The sequence below is a fragment of the Chanodichthys erythropterus genome, chromosome 10 (genome assembly GCF_024489055.1).
Source record: "Chanodichthys erythropterus isolate Z2021 chromosome 10, ASM2448905v1, whole genome shotgun sequence".
Classification (NCBI taxonomy): Eukaryota; Metazoa; Chordata; class Actinopteri; order Cypriniformes; family Xenocyprididae; genus Chanodichthys; species Chanodichthys erythropterus.
Window position 1 is genome coordinate 15,049,900 of NC_090230.1, and position 22,503 is coordinate 15,072,402.

At 39.1% G+C, this 22,503-nt stretch overlaps 2 protein-coding genes across 2 annotated transcripts; both read right to left on the reverse strand.

Annotated features, from left to right (window-relative positions):
- Window positions 1–76: 76 nt before the first annotated feature.
- map2k2a (mitogen-activated protein kinase kinase 2a) lies at window positions 77–9,823 on the reverse strand. The gene is made up of 11 exons (XM_067398690.1): window positions 9,276–9,823; window positions 8,978–9,188; window positions 8,756–8,902; window positions 8,594–8,671; window positions 6,685–6,736; window positions 5,585–5,709; window positions 5,176–5,389; window positions 3,835–3,899; window positions 3,643–3,704; window positions 2,821–2,866; window positions 77–1,652 (listed from the first exon to the last, which is right to left on the reverse strand). The coding sequence occupies exons 1-11, from the start codon at window positions 9,356–9,358 to the stop codon at window positions 1,542–1,544; spliced, it is 1,194 nt and encodes a 397-aa protein (XP_067254791.1). The 5' UTR covers window positions 9,359–9,823; the 3' UTR covers window positions 77–1,541.
- Window positions 9,824–10,372: 549 nt separating this feature from the next.
- Window positions 10,373–21,621, reverse strand: pias4a (protein inhibitor of activated STAT, 4a). Its single transcript, XM_067398691.1, has 11 exons — window positions 21,518–21,621; window positions 19,687–20,068; window positions 19,490–19,574; window positions 18,686–18,727; window positions 18,504–18,594; window positions 18,223–18,351; window positions 17,990–18,095; window positions 14,809–14,882; window positions 14,554–14,714; window positions 14,327–14,478; window positions 10,373–13,447 (listed from the first exon to the last, which is right to left on the reverse strand). Exons 1-11 carry the CDS (start codon window positions 21,542–21,544, stop codon window positions 13,179–13,181), a joined length of 1,518 nt encoding a protein of 505 aa, XP_067254792.1. The 5' UTR covers window positions 21,545–21,621; the 3' UTR covers window positions 10,373–13,178.
- Between the last annotated feature and the right edge of the window lie 882 nt (window positions 21,622–22,503).

The window sequence follows — 22,503 nt, forward strand, 5'->3', positions numbered from 1 at the left end:
GGACACTTAAAACTTGATTCAATGTAAAAAAAGAAACAGTGAAGAAGACTGACAACAACTACAAGAAAATAATCATTCACAAATAAGTTTTATTTTTTATATTAGAACTGTATTCAACACATTCCATATGGTAATAAAATGACTTATATCCTCTTCATTAAACTAGTCAAAAAAACAAAATAAAATGTTATTTTTAAGACTGAAATCAGTACCGTTTGTACTGTACATATATTTTTATACACGCAAGTGTGGCGAGGCATTCACTTGGTCTGAGCTGAATGCCAGTGTGTGAATAATACAGTTTAAATGTTACTGAAAATTAATAGAGAAAACAGAAACACAAAGCTATTTAGAGCAAGTGGGCTTTAGCCACACTCCACAATGCCCATCTGTAACACCCGTGTATTTATAAGACCTACTAATACGGCAATATCTGCTGAGGTTCATTTGATCTGCATAGCACTGTACATGGTGGCCTGAGACTTTACTTTGCACTTTATATATATACCACTGAACAACAGACTATGAGTGTACCTGTTGTGGTCTTGGTTGGAATAGGGCTAATGGAAAAGCACTGTAAAGTAACTTGAAATCAAATTCATTTTAGGTATTGTAAAAAAAAAAAAAACTGAAGCATAAGTTATAAACAATAATTCTTCCCAAATATACCCTTCTGAACATAATTTTAAGTAAAATAAAGTATGATTTGAGAAAAACGTTCAAGCACTGGGGACAGATGAGTCAAACGAGCCTTACTGTAGAAAGAAGTAATGAAACCATTTTAAGGGCCATGTTAAGCAGGTTAAAATGTGTCCCCCCCCAAAGGGTGTCTGATATAGGATCTCTAATTAACCTTATGTTTCTTTTATCTGTTAATGTGTGCAAACTTACGGCATGGCCACTGGTTGACATGATAGATTACTTGGCCATGCACTAGCACTGCGACCTCCAATGCACAAGATAAACACCTGTACACATGTGCTTGGGTGTGTTGGCCATCTTGCATTTTTAATAATTACCTTTTTAATAAACCAACCGGTATGATCCACAATAGCCCTCTTTTCTTTCTTTAGAAACAAATGGCAGTTGATTCATGATTAAATTTTTGCCACTGAGCCATGCTATCCATTTTAACAGAGTAACGCTAACTGCCAAGGAATTTAACTTTAGCAACAAAAATAATATAATGAATTAATAAACCATGAAAAGAAAACAAACACATAAAACTAATGAAATTGCTGTTGATTTTTACCATTTTGGACACATTCCTGAATAATCTGGTGGTTAAAAATACAGCCACTCTACTTCAGTGACTACTACTTCCATATTCATTCAAATGACTAACTGTTCCAACACCAGCAGCTCTTAAAAAACAATGCCCCCAGAATGCACTGCAGCGGAAGGGAAGAGCAAGCAGAGAACGGCAAAAGAGTGCACAGCGGTGTGTCAGAGGCTTACAAGCATACAGGCCTGTGAGAGCAGAGGAAAGAAGTAAAGCGGAGGATGAGGATGGCATGGGTGCCTACGCTGTGAGCAAGCGTTCATTCAGCGCTATGAGTGGGTGTGCTGGGCTGGTGAAGGCCCATGGTTTTACACAACCATCCAGCAAAATCCACCTCCTCAACCTCGGCCCGCTTGATGAACGTGTGGCCCTGCAAACGAACATCACATGATCAATTACGGCATGAAATGGTTCCGCTGCCAAGCATTTTATTTTCAATATATCCTGCCTCAGTATACTTCTACAAGTACTGTTTTCTCTAATGCATTCCTCGGCAAAACATCACGATATTGGTGTTATGACTACCAACAGGCAATATTGTAATGAGTGGGAGGGGAGACATTTCAAATTCAAGTCGTAACTAGAGCTAATTGCTTAACCAACATGGCCAAAAATTGACAAACACATTACTGGATAAGTGAGCTCTAAGGTCCTTCTCAAACCATGTTATTGCACTTTACAAATGTTGTAAAAACTAAGTTTTCTATTTGATATACTTCTGAATCTCTGTCTTAAAGACAGAAATTTCATTTTTGGGTGATTTAACCCTTTAAGTACTCACCCTCAAGTCATCCCAAACCCATAAGACCTTTGTTCATTTTCGAAACACAAATTAAGATATTTTTGATGAAATCCGAGGGTTTCTGTATCACACATAGGCAGCAACATCATCGTACCTTTCAATTCCCAGAAAGGTAGTAAAGACAAGGTTAAAATAGTCCACATGACTACAGTGGTTCAACCTTAATGTTATTGTGCGCCAAAACAAAACAAAAATATAGACTTTACTCAATTTCTTATCTTCCCTGCCAGAAGCCTATGCGGTTTACATTGTGCAGCGCTTTCGTGTTCTATGTCGGAACGCCAACTCCGTATTGGCCAAAGCTGTACACGTGATCAGCACGGTGCATGCGTGTGCTGCTGAGGCAAGAGCCGGCCAATAATGAGTCGGTGTTCTAACGTACAACACAGAAGTGCTGCACTGCATCTACAATGTAAACAGCATAGGAGACTGACAAGAAAGATAAGAAATTGTTGAATAAAGTCGTTATTTTTGTTTTTGCGCACTTCATAACATTAAGGTTGTCACGTGGACTATTTTAACGATGTCTTTACTACCTTTCTGGACCGTGAAAGGGGCAATGGCGTTGATGCCTATGTGTGGTTCAGAAACCCTTGGATTTCATCAAAAATATCTTAATTTGAGTTTCAAAAATGAACAAAGGTCTTACGGGTTTGGGATAACATGAGGGTCATTGCTTAATGACAGAAATTAAATTTTGGGTGAACTACTTTACCATACAGGCAAATGTACGTACCATTAGCATCTTGAGGTCAGCTCTGTCAGCAGGGTTCTTAATGAGGCTGTGAAACACACAAACACAAAGAAAAAACTAAAAATCCCAAATCAACAAAACATTAGCCCAGAAATCTGTAGAGAGGTTTTAGGATTTTTAAGTGAACGGTTTCCTCTTGTTTGCCTTTCTTGCGCCACCTCTTTCTTTTGGAGCAAGTGCACAACAATGAGGCCAACTGCTGTCAGATAAATGTGTGCACATGCTGGACGAAGCTAAGCTAAAATAACATTATCTAGATTTTTTTAGATTTCTAACATTATCTTGAGTTTGTCCGACTTTGCAAAAATGAAAGATCAGTTAAGACATTTTTTTCTTATAAAATGTCATGCAAAAAATGTCATATTGCTTTAGTCCAACTGAACTTTTAAAGTAAATGCTGTCAGAAGATTGACAAGAAATTAGTGAAGGAAGTAGATGTGGGATTCGGAAAAATTCAGTCCAGTATCAAACTTGCATTCCCCATTCCCTGCAATTTATTACGGCAGGGGTTCCCAATCCTGCTCCTGGAGGTCCACTATCATACATTGGAGTTTAGCTCCAATCCTAATCAAACACACCTGAACCAGTTAATAAATGTCTTCAGAATTATGAAAAGCTTCCAGGGAATGTGTTGGGGAAGGTTGGAGCTAAACTCTGGAGGAAATTGGACACCTCTGTACTACGGCTCTTATAATGTTTTGCAACTGTGCCATAGTTTAGATGCCACTTTGTTCAACAGTGATAACAAATTAGTCTTTGTGGGTTTGTACAATAAAACCACCAGAGATAAACACATTAGCTCACCATTTTGTCACAAATTCCTCAAAGTCCATGGTGAAGACTCCATGGGGCAGCTTGGGTGGTGGCTACAGATGTAGAGACAGGTGGGGAACAGAGAAAGGAGTTATATTAAAGTGAAACTGCTACATAAAAATACTATAAAAGGCAAAAATAAGCACAAAGGAAGTAAGTTGCATGCTAAGCAAATCCTCTGACCTCATTGACAATATAGTCCAGTAGCTCAAATATAGCCATGGCTGGCCTGCTGTCCAATCCGTGTCCTGGGGGAAAACAATTTGCAAGGGTTGACTAAAACACGTATATTACACAGACTATGGCAACCCTCTACAATGTGAGTAAATTACTCGGATAAGCCACCAAATTTTATGCTAGGCATGAAGTGTCTTTAATTAGCCAATGGCTAGTAAATTGTACAATTTCACTCGCCTGTAAATGAGTTAGAGGCAAAAAATAATTTGTCTGCTGAGCCTTACGCACTGTCGCTTGGCTGAGAGCGCCCTCTGTCGCTTTCTCGTGCACTGTTCTCTCTTTCTCTCACGTTGATTGTGCGTGTGGCGCAATCGATGTGAGAGAAAGAAAGAACGGTGCATGTCCACTGGCGCAAAGTGGGCAGAGCAAGCATTTTCAATCCATTCCTATGGAAGTTGAGCTTCACGTTAGGTGAATTGTGTGATTGGCAGTGGAAATGAGAAAGGAATGAGAGTGGCCAAGAGTGTCAAATGGTTGGGCAGTTCTCGATTTTATGCAAACATCAAAAAAAAAAAAAAAAAAACAGGTTCAGGAAGCGATGTCTGTGTTTAAAAATATGCAGGTTGTGCCAGAGTTTATGCTGGATTTTGGGCATAAATCATATTGTTTACACAAGGGGCGCTTTGCAGTCATTATAGGCTACATATGTTGAATATTGCAGTTTTGATGCTTTCGTTGCGATTATACTGGCTGGGTTTACAAAAGTTTTACTTAGGGCATTCGGAAACAAAGCTTCCCCGTTTCCATATGTAATCGCGTTTATCGGTATAACTTCTGTAACTTTAATAAGGATTCATCTATATTTATGCCTTGAAGACTATGAAATGTTATTTTACATTGGATTTGATTGCCTTTATTCAATTTCTGTACCCAATCTACCTGATCTGAATCTAACTACTGTTAACTAACCCTACCTGAAAAGCACTGTTTATTTTTTTATTTGTATCTTTATTATATTGTTTATTTATGCATTTGCTTGTAATTTGATTATTTATTCTTTCTTTACTACAGTCTGCATACTTGTCTTTAATAATGTTTGAACTTTATATTTTATATTATATTTATGTACAATTCTATAGAATACTCTTGATTTCCACGTAAAAAGTCAGGGGAGTAAAAAAAAAAAAAAAAAAAACGTAACCGCCAATGGCAACTCGAGCTTCGGTGTGTCAGAGGGTTGTATGAAGAAGATTGAATGTGCATAAAACTAATGCCAATATTGGACCTACCTCACTTTACTTGAACAAAAGTGTTCTGAGAAATTTTTTTTTTTAAAAAAAGTCTTACCGCTGACCGGTCGTCCTGGAGGCCTGGGTCTCGGGGACATGCTGTGGCCTTCTGCCCCTCCTGCGTCCAGCACTGGCCGGCCAAATATGGCCTCCAGTTCCTTGGCATCGGGAGGGGGGATGGGGTAGCGTCCAATAGCCAGCTCAACCAGCGATAGGCCCATGCTCCACACGTCTGACTGAACTGAATAGTGCGTGCCCTGGAGTCTCTCCGGCTGTCAAGGCAGAGAGCAGAGAGCAAGTCAAGGCTCTACTAGGGTGGGGCGCCACACCCTGCAGGTGGCTAGGAGGAGTGGGCTAAAACCTGGCAGCGACTTTCTCCTCTCCACATGGAAGAATCCTGGGCACTGGCTCAGCGCTTGGAACGAGAAGGGCTGGGGGTTGGGGAGGGAAGTGGGAGTGTGACTCACCGACATGTACGACCGTGTTCCAACGAAGGAGTTGGCCATGGAGTCGATGAGCTGGCCACTCACGCCAAAGTCGCACAGTTTGATCTCACCGCGCGAGTTTACCAGGATGTTGGAGGGCTTTACGTCTGTAGGGACCAGAAAGAGACCAAGTAAGATGGAGGGCCAGGGTCCAAATCCCAGCGGCACCACCTGGCTTTTCATCCCCTTTCTCCAGCACGCCCAGCAAAAACATTTCGCAAGATGCTCTGCATACTGCAAAGCTAGTTCTGACAACAGCATCGCAGCAGAAAGGACAGACATGCAAGCCACTTTCCACCTCCCTCCTCTTAAACACAGGGCAAGAGGAGCAAATAACAGTGTGGACATACAACGATTCCACATACAACGATTCCACACGTGATGGGCCCTCCTTCAGCCCTAACACCCACTGGGAGTGGACAGAGGGGTGAGAGTGGGAGAGGAAAAAGAAGGGAGAGGGGGGGGGGGGGTGCAGGGTGCGGCTGCCATGTAATCACATCCGAGAGGCTGTAATTACCGGCTGGGCTCCTCGACAGCTCCTTGCAAGCAGGCAAGTGCTCCCTGCCACAACAGCACAACTATAGGCCTGACCCTCCCTGTCTAACCCTTCAAACCCAGCGTGGCTCCTCCAGACCCTCATACAACCTGACAGAGAAACCGATACTTTGCATCTTCAGACATAGTATTATTGTTCAAATGTTGGTTGCACCACACTTGGAGACACTGTATATATTTCTACGCTAACTGGTGATCTACTTGGAATAAAAAGTGCCTATGTAGTGTTTAAAAAAAAAACATTTAATTGTAGAAAATTTACATTTAGCACATAAACAGGAATATTAAAAACTTTAGCAATAACTTTGCTTTGTTCAATCTCAGGTTTGCAGTTGGATGAAGGTCTCTGCAGAGTTTTAGTAAATACCTTTGAAAAAGTGAGGCCTAATCTCTTTCTCTCTAGAATAATCATTTTTAAGCTTCTTATGCAATTTCAATAGCTGTATTAGGGGGCTACTTCCTGCCGCCATCCAACGCGTGTATGCACATGTACGCTTTTCTAAGATATTAGTAAGGAATGTGTGTACCTCTGTGCATTATTTGGTGCTTCTCCCGAAGATATGCCAGACCTCTGAGTACCTGTGGAATGAGAATTGAAGATAACATCAATGACGTTTATCTGTCAACGGTCAATGTGGTATCTAGCTTCCTGAATTTACAGAACGTGTTACATAGTCTAGTCTTTACAAAGCAACTTCTGCTTTGTGATTACCGAAAATTGAGATGCATTCGCTCACACGTGAAATAAACAGTATGGACACACACATAAACAGATCTCTGCACCTTTGTTTGGTCTTCATGCTAAAGTGTTTGTGCTTTGTCATGATCAAAAGTGAAACAGAAGTTTAACCCTATTCATTTGGAAGAAAAAGTGCGTGTTGAAAAATGTGCATGCTTTGGTGACTCTGACTTGAAAGGGAGTTTGTACATCTGTGGGTGTGGTCACAGCTTTATTATATTGCGGTCTGTGCGTAATAGCCCCAGACATGTTACGATGGAGGTTGTGTACTATTTTTTGGATTCTGCTTTTAGACAAGAACAAGAAGAGCAGGTTGCCCTCTGCAGTTCTCATTTCAGGGATTCCTACAGCCATTTTAAAACAACCTGACCATTTTACATGTCCATTGCCTAGGTACATATTGCAATTACTTTACATATGCAAATTTTAAAAACACAGTTACCATAAGTTGATAGTTAAATTTTATTCTAGGGATGAGCCAATATTAAAATTATCTCTGATACCGATGATACGGTAATTATATTCACATAATGGCAGATAACCAAGAAACGGCATTATGTTAAAATACAATACTATGCATCTAAACATAAAAACCCTAAAAATCAATCACTTTAAATGCAACACATGCTACAATGCATCAAAACATCATAATTTACAGTATGAAAAATAGATAGTAGTTTTGAGATCTGATAAAGATTATTTAACAGTGTTATTAAATTATTAGTATTTTTAAATATTCCCTTTAAGTGCGTGTTAGGTGACGGCAAAGGTAAATGTAAAAAATAAATAAATAAATAAATAAATAAATAAATAAATAAATAAATAAATAGGGAAACTGAACAAGCACAATATATCAGGCAATATTTCTAACTCGACTGATACTGATATATTATATGGCAACAATATACTTTTTATTTCCCAAAAATTTAATTCTACCAAATGTACACATTACAGCCAGAGAGGCAAATTCAAAGTGACTTAATAATATTAGGGACTTTTTTTAAACTGACTAGTCAATGTCTAGTTGGAATTATTTACAATTATTTACAAGATTTATTTACAATCCTGCAGTACATGGTCTTGTTGCAAATACCTCAGTAAACTAATGCGGTATCAAAGTCATCAAACCAACTGTAGTGACTGGTATTCTGGAAGAAAATATTATTGTGCTTCCAATGAATAGTTAAATATATTCTTTAAGTAATCAATGGAGTAAAATTCAAGATTTAAAATCACTGGAAAGACAAAATCTAGATTTATTTTAAATGTATTACAAAATTCCTTTATAGCAAGATTGGTGTAGAGTCAAATATTAGATATACAAATAAATCAGTTATCTATAACATTTATCAGCACAAAGCTATTGTAGTTTCAAACTAATTAAAACCTATAGACTATGCACAGAAGATTAGCAACTGTATCAGTAATTATATGTTAAAAGTGAAAAATTTGGGGAACATATCCAATGATAAAACGTATACCTAAAAATACAAAAAAAGCTGGATAAAAGAGTTTGCCAACATGTTATACAACCCTGAGTTCATAAATTCATCACCTCTAAAGAACAACCATTAAAATAGGCTTTTTAAAAAATCTAGTCAACTAATTAGTCATTGTGTCAGTATTGTTGATTAGTAAGCTCTCTCAAAACAGCATTATCTGAAACGGATACAACAAAGGGGGATGGTAATACTTACAGCTATGCTAACTTTACCCAAAATTTCTTCAGGGATTCTTCTGGCTTCCTTCAGTACTTGATCCAAAGAGCCACCATCCTGCGGACAAAGACATGTCACTGTGCTGTAACACTTATACTATAAACTCTTGCCACAAACCATGAACAACACCACTAGCCTCACCATGTGCTCCATGCAGATGCTGATTTCTCCATCACTGTAGAAGGCGCCGTAAAACCCTACAATGTATGGCGAGTTACACTCATGGAGAACTTGCAGCTCTCGTATAATCTGGTTCCTGATGGCTGGTTTGATTTCCAAATGAATAAGCTAGGGAAAACACACAACACATTGCATTAAATAGCAGCAGCAGCAGCAGGTGCATAAAGTCCGTGGATCGCTTACCTTCCTGGCCATGACCAGTCTTGAGGGTTTGTGACGGACTTTGTGGACGACCCCACCGTTACCTGCGCCAAGTTCACATATGGGTTCAAAATCTTCATCTTTGAGCTCGCCCACCTGGGCTTTCTGGGTGAGGAAAGCCTCGAGACGCTTCCTCTGCTGTTCATCCAAGTCCAGCTCCCCTAACTTCCTCTGCAAGGCCTCCAGGTTGGCCCTAAAGACAGAAAAACAGGACCAGGTGAGACATACTGAAGTATGCAGGAAGGTAAACCAAACAAGTGTCAGCCAATTATATACTTACTCTGCCGCTGCATCTATGTTGGTGGACTGTCCTTCTCCTGTGGGGGTTATAATCAAGGGAACCGGTCTTCTTTTTGGTGCCATAGTTATCTATCTATTTTAAAGAGAACAACCAGGTTGTCTCTGCTGACATCCAAACCTTCAAATTGCTACACAAACCCTCGCAGTGGCTATAGAAGTTTCTGAGATTCGTAAGACCCTAATTTCAACACCCTGTCATGCCTCCAGAAGCTGTACCAAGTAATATGAAGGTGTCAAGTGAAAAGGGCGAATGCCATAGGCGCAAAAGTACACGAAATGCAGTTTATTTTAGCGCGTGCATCGCTGGAATGTCTCTTCGATACGGCCTCTGACTCGCGAGCGCTCCCACAGACAAAAGGCGGCAAAAGACAAGTCAGGCCTGTCGTTCACAACCACAGGACCGACCGCGAAATGCTGTCCGAAATTGTTTTGCCCGGAGGACCAGTGAAAACAGAAGTTGAAAATTCCCTCAAGAAAAAAAAGGAGGGGGGAAAAAGTCCGGCCAGGAAGCCGCTATCCAACCAAGAGGAAGCGTTCACAAGCTCTCGCGAGAACTGTCGTCAGAACACTCGTCTTATGGCGAGCTTTGAAAAAAAAAAAAGAAGAGCGATTATATGAGTAAGAACGACATCTAGTGGTGAACTGAAGAACAGTCACGTTCTAAGTGTTACTAAAATTCTTAATTCGTATTTATGGCCAAAAAAAGTAAGAATAAAGTTTATAAATAATTTAGCCCTTAATGTATTATTTCAATATATTTATTATTAATTTTCTGCTGTCTGAGCTCGATCTGTAAACCAATATACAACACACCTATGGAAAAAGCAGCGTAAGAATTATTTACAATCCTTCAGTATTTGGTCTTGTTGCAAATACCTCAGTAAACTAATGCGGTATCAAAGTCATCAAACCAACTGTAGTGACTGGTATTCTGGAAGAAAATATTATTGTGCTTCCAATGAATAGTTAAAATATATTCTTTAAGTAATCAATGGAGTAAAATTCAAGATTTAAAATCACTGGAAAGACAAAATCTAGATTTATTTTAAATCAGTTTAATTAATTGCACACATAATTGACAGGTGTTAGAGCTTTTACAGTTTGATTTCAGTTCAGACAGGGACAACTGATTCGCTCGTCAAATCCCACGTTGAGAACATCGTAGAGAAGATCACTGATTTACATTTTCCTCACGAAGGGTTTAGAGTAGCCAATAACAATGTACTTGTGCCCGACCACTGGAGCAACTGGAGGCAATTCAAAACTTGATAAAATATTATTATTTTTTATTGGCTTTTAATATGAACATATAAAAAGACACAAACAAAACAGTTACATCAAGAACTGCAAGCTGCTGCCCATGCTGTCTTAAGCACTGTAACAAGAGGGGATGCCTCCATTCCCAAAAAACAAACATTTCAACCTCACCTGACTACACAGAGGCTGTACTCACCTCTGAGCTGGAAATATATATTGTTGTCAATCACCATCCATTTATCTCTTAAATATAAGAAAATGTACATTTTATCCACATTTTTCTAATAGATCGATCTAGGTATCTAAAAATGGAAGTCTATTCAAGAGGTTCCTTACCTTAAAAGTGTGGTCAAATTTAGGGGAACATAATGGGTCTTATTATGTGAAACTGTCAAATGCAGCACTGACTATTCTTAAAAAATATATATATATAATAATAATAATAATCTAAAGAAAAGTGGGGGTGAAAAAGTTGGGAGTATCATGTAAAGAAGATGGAAGACCATGCTGACTCAAAGAGGAACCTAAAATTAAAAGTAATTTGACCCTTCATGGCGATATTTTTCTGCTGAGACATTCCCAAGCACAGACAGGATACAGTACTGAGTATTCAAGTCAGAATTCAGGATTAGTTGGAAACAAAAACCTTTAAAATTGCCACTAGTGAGCTTAGTGCAGTGATTTTCTCTGGAATCTTAGAGGACAAGGGAAAAAAAGTCCTTGTGGCATTTTTCAATATTCGTATTTCGTATGCAATGAAAGTACATCTGAATTTCCAGATCAGAGATCTGTCTACTTTACATGACCCGATGGTGAAGGTAATGCACGCGATGCTGGAACCTGGTTCGAGAGTCAAGTTTGACTGAGAAGAAAATGTAAAGACAAGTAGAACTAACACGTCATCCCTGAGTCCTCCTCAACAGATCAGCCGCCTGGATGTGCCATGCGTGTTTGGTCGTTTAGCGCAGATTTTCTTTCTTTCGAGGTTTAGGTCAAGTCTGCACAGTCCAGACTAAGCGCTCTTAGGTTGGGACTGTTGCAAATGGCTGATATTGCGCATACACCAGCAGGCCGTGAGAGGACACAGCGTTATCTACCATCACAAAGCAACATGCTGGAAACTCATGAAATTGCTGCGAAATGCCTCAAATGCACAAAGAGAACAAATGCAATTCAAATAAGAGGCAAAAACTGTTAAATCAATAAATACTCATTCTGACAAGAAATTAAGGAACATATTTAAGAAACGCACCTGTCGCTAAGTCCACAAAATGTTACGCAAATGTTACCACCTCCTCAGCCGGTTGAAATAAAACACAAACATCCTCCATACAATGGGCTCAAACAAATCAGCCATTAGTCTAAAATGAAAAAGAAAAGTGAAAACTGCAAAGTGGAGTAAACTGAAAAGATCAGGTTTTAAAATAAATGTAAGGTATTATGCCAATAACATCAGCTCCCCTGCTAAATAAACCTAGTGTTTACTACAGTCATGTCTAGAAGAAAATAATAACAACTCATTGTCCTCTTCTCAACCTGATTTTTCAGTCTGCCTTTCCCATGTAGAATTTCTCAAGTCGTAACTTTAGCAGCCTTGTACGGACCAAAACAACTGAAAGCAATAAAATGACATTGAGACCTGCAATTTTCTATTAAATGATCAGAAATAATACATTGTCATTATTACATTAGATATCATACAATATTTACTAGCTGACTAGCATCTCAAAAGGACCGCTGATGTCAAAGCATCATTCCCTCTGAATGAAGTGTCGATTCGCGCACCACATTCAGTTAAGTTCACACTAGTTGACCGACAGACTTGACCGGAAACTCGTTGCTAGAGTCAGAGTCATTTTTAATATGATGCCTAAATGGGCAAGCACAAAATAATGAGTAATGCTTGATGCCTCTCCAGTGTTGCTGTACAAGAAAAACAAAAGGGATTCAAAGCACAACTTAAAAAAAAAAAAAAAAAAAATTCATGTAAGGGATTCAACACCCTTTCATTAACCCTCTGGTCAAGCCCGCTGTTAGACTGAGGTAGGTTGTCAACTTCTGTGGACAAATTAAAAACAAAAATGAGAGAGATGGAAATTCTTCAGTAATGTCTCCAAATCACACTGAAATGAACAGCTAATATAAACATCTTGTGTGGAGGACTAACAGAAAAAGCCTCTGAATAGATTGTAAATGGTTGTATGATCTCGATCAAAGGAATGAACTTTTTTTGAGATACGGTGACTTTTCTCATAATATTTTGAAGGCCTAAAAACTGGCAAGATCTTAAATTCCCAGGATGGTTAAACCTGTCAGAACACAAAGTGGAGAGGAAATCGAGGACAACAGAGAAGAATTGAAGATGGTGTTACCCTTCCATGGTCTTTAAAGGGAGAATACAGTATTGAGATGCAGTGAATGACTGGGAATGGCTTTACGGGGCATCTACGAGTTTGTCAATGCGACGCCCGATTGCTCCAGAAGTCAGCAGCGCATGAGTTTGCGTGTCTGTGTGCGTGCATGAGTGTGTATGCATTCGGGAGAGGATACAGGGACACGTTTCTTGAATTTCCAAGGCTCAGATCCCATCTACACCCCCCCAACAAGTCTAAGTGTCCTGCTAGTCTCAGTATGCGGTGACCAGGTCTTTGTCATAATCGTATCTGCCTCGTTTGGGGGCGGGGCTGTCCTGGCTGTCGTCCGTGTCCTCGCTGTCCTCGGCCCCACCCCCCCCTTCTTCCTCTGACGAGTCGTCCAGAGTCAGGTCCACCACGGCTCCGCCTCCCGACCCACCACCGGTGCCACCGGTTCCTGCCGACGTGCCACCCGATCCAGACTTCCCAGTCTGGCTTGTGGCGCTATGTGCTGGGGAGTGGCCGTTCGCCTCAGGAACACCTTAGATGAGAGTTAAGTCCCGTTAGATATTTTGTTTTGCTCAAAAAATGCACCATATTAAACAAGTTAAATGTATGGACCCTTTCCACATGACATGCGTCCACAGTTATAAACATCATAAATCTAGCAATGTTTTTTAGATTTTATTTTTATTTTAAATATATTTACAACACAATACTTTGATATATTCTCTTGGCATAAAATTACAGAAAACTAGTTAAGGCTGCTGTTGCATGGGTTGCTATTCAGGCTTTTTCCTGGGTCAAAAAAGGTCTTTGGTGGTGGTGGACGAACGGTCATCCACACACACAGTAAAGTTCACTACCCCTGTGAACTGTAATAAATCCAAAATAAATGCAAAGAAACCATTTGTAATATTGACTCATTTACATAGATTCAGAAAAAAAAACCTGGGTGGTTTTATGAGGGCTGCACAATAAATCGCAATTAACAATCACGCTTAAACTGATTTGGCTAGTGTGATTATGAAATTACAAAGGCTGCAATTATTCTTTTATGCGCAGCTTGTCAATGAAGCACGGCTCTGTGATCAGTAGTAAATTCTGCAATAGTAAATTAATTCGTAGCCTTTGCAAAATTAATTTTGATTAATTGTCCAGACCTAGTTTCTATTATAACAGCTGAGGGACTGATGGCAATTTTAAAATATTTCTCTCTTCTGACCAATGTAATCAATCTCTCTGTATTATCTTCCTTTTTTGTAAATTCATAGAAATGTTATCATGCATTTTTAATTTTGCTATTGGAGCAAATGGGAAAGCAAAGACTGTATTTGTTGTATTTTCCGTTGACCACTACAGCAGCATGTCAAAAGGGTCCATTGTAAATGCCATTTCAGAAGACAGAAAACCTTCTTACATATATCTACCACTGGATAGTCGGGCGAGCGACTGTTTTCCCGGTCTCTTTCCTTCTCTTTGTCGTCCCTGATTGGCCTCCATGAGCCGTCAGTCAAATACTCAATCTCCTCCACATCCTCTGGCGTCTCTTTAAGGATCTCAGACAGCAACCTGAAAGCGGGTCACATTAGATGAGATTTACCGCCAGAACAGCGAGAAGCGAGGAGTTTGAGTAAGTGTGCTTACCCGTCAATAGTAAGGAGCTCAAATGGAGCAGGTTTGTCGCATACAGGACAGGTCCATGTGGGTTTCTTTTCATTCATTTGCAGGAAGAAGACAGCATCGAAACACTGCAGGTGGGCGCAGGTGAGTACTCGACACGGCACTCCAAGTCTCATCTTCACCAGCTGTGTTAAAAAGACACTTATTAGATCTAATAACATTGCTACTTTGGTTCCACAGCTTCAAGTGCACATAAAAAGACATAAACAGGGTACTTACAGGGCATATAAGGGACACTCGCAGTCCTGTAGTAGCGATTTCACTCTCAGGATCAAAGCGCAGCTTGTCCTGAACTGTGTACAAACCAAAATGTTTCAATGAAATATTGATGCCAAGTAATATTATATATATATATATATACACACACACACACACACACATACACACACAAATGTTTAAAAACATTTTTGAAAGAAAAATTGATAAATATTCACAAATACACCAAGGCCGTATTTGTTTTATCAAAACTACAGTAAAAATTATATTGTGAAATATTATTACAATTTCAAATAACTTATTTGAATATTTTAAAATTAATTTATTCCTGTGATCAAAGCTGAATTTTCAGCATCATTACTCAAGTCTTCAGTGTCATATGATCCTTCAGAAATTATTATAATATGCCAATTTGCTGCTCAAGAAATGTTTTTTATTATTATTGTAACTGTTGAAGACAGTTGTACTGTTTAATATTTTTTGTGGAAACTGTGATTGCTTTTTTAAATTTGGTTAATGTAGTTCAAAAGTTCCAAAGAACAGCATTTATTTAAAAATAGAAATCTTGTAAAATTATAAAAGTCTTTACTGTCACTTTAATGCATTCGCTGAATAAAAGTTAATGTTTTTAAAAAATGATCCCAAACTTTTGAACTGTAGTGATATATTAGGGGTGTGTGATATTGATATATCTCGATATTTTCTGGTATTTTATCGATTTTAGCGATAATTAGACATTTTGACGAGTGTTTTATTGTGCTGGTACCTTGGCAGGTTTAGGACTTTCGTGGACAGCTGACTCCTAAAGTTTTTGATATTCTTCATAGTCTATGTGGTGGTTAGTTCACAGCAGTGACTTGGCTTTGTTTTGAATTATTTTCGTTGGCAAAATAGAGCAAAAACAGGCAATATGGTGTCTAAAATGTGTTTATTACACTTGTTTATTAGACATGTATAAAATGAATATATTTGTTATGCTGATATCTGGAGAAAAACAGCACTCTTCATGTGATATTTATTAACGATATATTAAATTATATAAATATAAACTAAATCAACCATGTACTCTCTAGGTGTGTGTGAGGGATATACTCAATAATGTCAGATCGCAAATCGTTAAAACAACAATTACGACAATGTCTTGGATATATAAATTGCATAACCCTGACTCCCATGAAAATAAGTCAGCCACAACCAGTTGTAAGCATATAATTTTTTTTTCTACACTAGGTGGTGCTGGTCCAAAACTTCTCACTCCTTCAGGGCATCCTGTTGATGACCAATATAGAGTTTCGTAATGATACGCTAATGTGTTCATAAAATACAGCATTTTACTACAAAATTCAAAATGGCGACACCCAAAATGGACGATATTGACCAAATCTAACAAGAAAAATATTACTTTTGGGCAAACCATTCAAAAGTTATAAGCAAAGAAGCCATTTTTTGTATCTTCAGACCAGTAGGTGGCGCTGCACCGAAACGCAGTATGTAGCCTAAGGTCATTCTTGTTATGAAATGTATCAAGTTGGGTCTGAATACGATAAAGCGCTGTGGAGAGAATGCCTTAAGTCTATTTTCACACACGCTACATAAAATTTGTTTGCGTATTATTCGAGAATTGTTTGATAAATTGACTTGAATTGATTTTTCCAAATTTCTAGTTTCTAGTTCTACATTGACAGTTCTATGGGCTGCCATAGACTTCCAGAGTGGAAGAAACAGGAAAAGGAAAAAGAAGAAGAATAATAATAATAAGAAGAAGAATGCCAACGATTACAATAGGTGCCTTTGCACCTTCGGTGCTTGGCTCCTAATAAGGTTTATTCACCTTATTCCTGACAAGCCTACTGTGTTTTGAATTATGGGTGGCACTTCTGGTTTGGGGAATTTCCATTCAAAAAGACTGAAATTAATCAATTCAAATCATAAGGTTGCCATACAAATAAAGCTTATCCGTTTTACTGAATGAGCTGTCAATTTTCCTTAATGTTTTATTTTCAGACATCATGAAAATAACGCACCGCTTGGTATTTTAAAGGGGATGTATCATGCCCCTTTTCGCAAGATGTAATACGTCTCTGGTGTCCCCAGAATGTGTCTGAAGTTTCAGCTCAAAATACCCCACAGATCATGTATTATAGCTTGTCAAATTTGCCCCTATTTGGGTGTGAGCAAAAACATGCCGTTTTTGTGTGTATTCCTTTAAATGCAAATGAGCTGCTGCTCCCCGCTCGCTTTCCAAAAGAGGACAGAGCTTCAAACAGCTCGTGCTTCGTTGCTCAACAACAACAAAGCTGGAGAATCTCACACAGCAAAATTACGATCGTCAGTAACAGTGTGCAGCCTTACATTGTTCAAACCGGAGTATGTGCAGCCAACGACAGAACAGTTAGCATGCTTTGCTCAAACTTTTGCCATGGCCTTAGAACTGGTACACTATTTTCGCTTGCGAAAACAAAATGTTGGCGCTGTGGGTGGAAACATGCAGATTAAGGGGCGGTAATATTATAATAAGTTTCCCTTCCTAAGCCACAAGGGGAACAAAATCTGAGCGGATCTGAGCATTTTTTTTTTCACATGCTTGCAGAAACAGGCTTGCCAAAACAAAGTTACTGGGTTGTCTTTTTTTGTCATGTTTTCTGGGTTGGTAGATGTACCGGGGACCCGATTATAGCTCTAAAACATGGAAAAAGTCAGGATTTCATGATATGTCCCATTTAACGTGACATGATATAACAAGAATATCTAAGGCAAGAGCTCTTTTCAGTTGCTGCATTCTTTTCCTAATGATCATTTATTTTTTCCCTTTGCATTCCACTGTAATATTATGGAAAAGGACAACATATACTGCACATGTGTGGTCTGTTCTCCCAATTTAATTTACGATTATATATCCCATTAATAATTCACTGGAATGTACAAAGAATACCTATAATAATAAGGTGGATAAATTCAATGAAATATACCTTGTTGTTGGGATTTGTTTGACATGCAAAATAATAAAAAATAAATAAATAAATAAATAAAATAATAATAATAATCTAAAAGGTATAATAGTTCAGTACAATACAGTTCAATTTCAAAACATTAGTTGTTTTTATAAACTATTATCTCATGTCAGGCTTTCAAGTGTAACCTCTGATCATGATGCAATATTTTTTATCAAGGTAATGAAACTTACTGCGTTCACGACAACGATCGGGACTCTCAACTGAGCAATGCTTCAGCTGGTTGAAGAGCTCTCCAGATGTGAACACCCTCACCAGATACACTGCCACAGAGTACCGCTGCATCCAAAACATAGCGGTTAGCAACAACACACTCAGCTGTGCCTAAACCAAGTATCCTTCATCTAACATGTTTATTTACAAATATGGATATAAGAAAACAGCTCTTTCTATCAAGTCTCCATACCTTTCCAAAGTTGCCCCATGTGATGGTGACCCTGTTGGTGACTGTGGAGAGGTGTAACCAGGGCGTGATGTTGACGGGTCGACAGGGCCGACGCGGCTCAACACCCGGTTTATTGGAGGGATAGTAACCCTAAACAAAAAGAAATTAAATGAAATTTACAGCAACAAGATATACAATGTTCTAAGAAACAACCACACACAAAAAAGTTATTTATATAAAGTGGTTTAGATTTACGATCATCCTTCCTGTTCTTTCAGCCTAGTGAAATTCACAACACTTACCGGTACATGACAGTAGGACTGATTCACTTTCACAGCAATATTGGGAGGATACTGGTCCTCCTGAACACCAATAGAGTCTGTGTAGCAGATTCTAGGAGAAGAAAAGGGCAAGTGAGCATGCAGAAAATGCGTCTCTGACGCCAAAACTTGATCTACCAACAGGATTTAGCTGAAAAACGTACCTGAGAACCACCTGAACCGATTTCATCCCTGGGCGAAGTTCACTGTGCATGTGCAGGCATAAAAAAAATGTTATGAGTAAATACAAATAAAGATAGTTAACATTCTTTTGTATTTTAAGTAAACCAAAAAATACATCAGCCATGTAGACTCATTGGCTGATATGTGGCCATTTTGCATTTTAAGATTATCAACATTAAGCTATGATAATGTTATTGCTTTAGCAAGGCATGGTTTGCAATGTGTGTGTGTGTGTGTGTGTGTGTTCACTACTCCTAACGTGTGTGCACTAACTTATAGGAGTTAAATTCAGAGGACAATTTGTGGGTGGCCTTCACGTGTCACTAATGGAAGATAATAATGGTTACTGAATAATGTATAATATTACATAGTAAATCATTTTATTTCCAATTTCATTTGCAGGTTTTAGCTTTTTTATAATTTTCTGGGAGAAAATCAGTGGAATTATGTTGTGTTTAAACATTGTAATAATAAAAAAAAAAAAACTCTTATGAGTACCAGAAAGTATTGTGTTTGAATTTGATGAATTTGTGATGAATAGATGAATTTATATCTATTAATCCTTACTGCTGAATGAATAATTGCAAATAAACATGTGGGAGGATGTCTTGTGAACATTGGGCGTCTGTGAAAATCTGCTCTGCACACTCATAATCCACACAGGCCTGCTCATTTTCTATCAGTAAATTCCATTAAGAATATACCCTGATTTCCTAAATATCAGAATTGTTATTGGTCATCGTTTAACTGCTAAATAAATCCACCAGTTTGACTGCACTTCTTACCTGGAGTTCCGGATCTGTTCCACTTGGCTTGATGTTAATTCAAAAACACATTGACTCTCTTGCAGCTTCTCGCTGTTCTGAGCGACTGCAAAGAGTGATAATGGCATAAACAGAATTATCTTGCTGGCTGACTTCATCATCGGCTATGCACACTTCTTATAATTGGCCTATTATTTATTAATGATAATGGGACTCACTTAGTTCTGTAGGTGGCAGCAGCGTTTCTAGGTTGTGGTAGAACGGCAGGGGCACCAGTTTAACTTCGGCCGCAGGAGGCGGCACCGGTTTGGGAATGCCGTTGAGGTAGTCTGTTCCCTGCGCCGTGCCTCTGGGCGAGGAGTTGAGGGCAGGGTAGGTTACGGGTACGGTCTCCGGGCGTCGGGCAGCCAGCCAGGCCGAGGCTTTAGGGAAGCGCGTCTCATAGAGCTGTCGGACGTTCTTTAGCAGCTCTGGACTGTACTCGGTCTGCACAAGCCGAAGAGCTCTTCCCACTAAATCCTGCTTCAACCCGCTTTTACTGCGGCCCATGGAGGCCAGCAGTGTCTGCAGATCAGACACCCGGAAACTCTTCACCATGTTCTGGTGAGAATGAGAAATGCATTAATGAAAGAGGATCAAAAACACTGTTGTTAGCGAGGTGGTGCGACAGAGAACAATATCTGGGTTGTTAACCTAAAAGTTATGGGTCTGATTCCCAAAAGGGAACAATTCAAGAACCATGTCCTTGAATAAAGGCCTGTCTCACACCGAGCTTGAATATTTGGTATGAATATTCAGTCTGCTTTTCGCATGCGATTTGTCTGTACAAACCAATGCACAAAAAAATAGATTTAAATTTAAATACAGCGGTCACCCCGGCACACTAAGCAGGGCTGAGCAAATTTCTGTTATCAGCAGCTGTGACCAAAAGCTTGAATCTTATTGGTTAGCCAGTTTTTTCACAGTGTGATGGAAGAGAGATTAGAACACCTCTCTGTAAAATAAATAAATTAAAAAATGTGTTGCATTGACAACATGGTCTGAACAAGTGTGTTAACCATTTATCGCACCGGATTTCCGCACCAATTATTACTTTTTGTTGTGAACAGGCCTAAGGTCATTCCAGTGATATTTTATATTTTTTGTGTGTGCACGTATATTTGCTTTAGATTGAAGCGAATACTAAAATTACATTTTTGCTAAAACTTAATATTACTTTTTATAAAGTTGTTTATAGGGCTTGAACACTATTTTGACTTCTTCAAATCATTGTGAAGACATTCCTTAAGCTTCTAAATGGCCTTGTTTACCATGATTGAACCCATGCAGGCAGATCTCCATGTAAACATTACACAAAACTCAGCTCTGCAAAACAGGTAAAACAACAAGGTTCCCCAAAGAAATCATATTTGTAATCATCCTGTAGTAATGAATATCAGCATGGATGATATTCAGTAGTAAAGTGATGCTGCACAAATGAAAATGAAACATCTGGTCAAGCAACCCACCTGCATCAATTGTGCATGTGACTATTTACCTATACCATAACGTGCACTACTGCAAAGTAGTTGCAAACTAATGTCCAATTTTGTTGCTTTTTACAACTACATGGAGAAATGCCGGTATTATTTGATCTAGGAGACTGTTTTGTTGTTTTGCATTGTGCAGACTAATCATTCATTTCCACAGGCAGCGCGCACGCGCACCCGCGCGCACAGGAACACTAGCTGTGTCTCAAAGCCTGGTGAACTGTCTACCCAGACTGCTTTTTGGGCATCAAATTAACATTTAAAACGTTCGAAAATTCGAATCGAACGCTAGAACGCGCCAAATATGCCGGCTACACAGACAGCGTACAGGGCTTTGAGACACAACCATTCACATACACACATATACAAATTGCTAACGCACTTTACAGACTGCCACTTGTCCTGTGTAAGCACAAAATACCATGGTATGGAATTAAACTCAAGTTGTTTAAACAGGCACCGCCTCTGACTCGCATGGCTCCTTTTACTTTCACTATTTTTAAAAATCTCATCTACTCACCATCGCTTCTACCAGTTCGGCCGCCATCTTCGCACAGCAGCCCCGCGAGAGCCTGAAGCGAAAGGCAGCGGCTGGCCAATGAGAAGCTGAGAAGGCGTTCGATGACCGCCGCCGGTGTCCAATCAACACGGCGGACTGTCCATAAGTAGGCGGGGTCGTTTGGTAAGAGGCGTGACGGCGAGCTTTAAAAGGGACAGTGCAGTCAAAAAAAGAAAACTTGAAGCAAGGTCTACCCTTTCTGATAGGCCTCTGGTGCTTGTAAACCTACCCACCGTCGCATGAACTTCACTGTCTGATTTGCCCACTTTAATAGTCTGGTGTGAGAGCGAAAGCACATTGCATTTTGCATTCAGATGTGATGTGAGAGGTGGGTTTCCCGCGACAAGTGGAAGACGAGCGCATGGCTTCATCCGATCCATTCCGCATGCAAAAATCCATTTCATGAGTTGTAAAAAGCCATGACATTGAGGACTAAATGCTTTGTGTAATTTCACCCCTAAAATGACTATAGAAGCACACCAGAACTACTCATAAATATATCCAGAAGCGCATCTAGTTTACAGTAAATATAATACAACAAGCACACGTGCTCATTGAGGACAATTGGGTAGACTTGTCTGGAAAATCCACACGAGACTGAATCCACAATCCTCAGCAAACTCCATCCCGTGTTTCTCTTTATTGTATGTGGTGGGGGAGGGGACGCAGAGAATGTTTGAGAACAATTTGCTGAGGTAAAAAAAAATCATGTGTGAAAGGCAGAACTAGAAAAAACAGGTACACCTACATTGTTTCTTAAAACTAAATAAAATATACATAAACTTATTATTAGAACAAGAATACCTGTCCTCAAGTCTTACAAGAATATCATACTATTTTGAAAAAAGGGGGAAAGTTCAGCATTACTTATTCGCCTTAATGTTACTCCAAACCCGTATTCTTTGGAACACAAATAAAGATATTATGCCTCATTAACCTTTCACTTT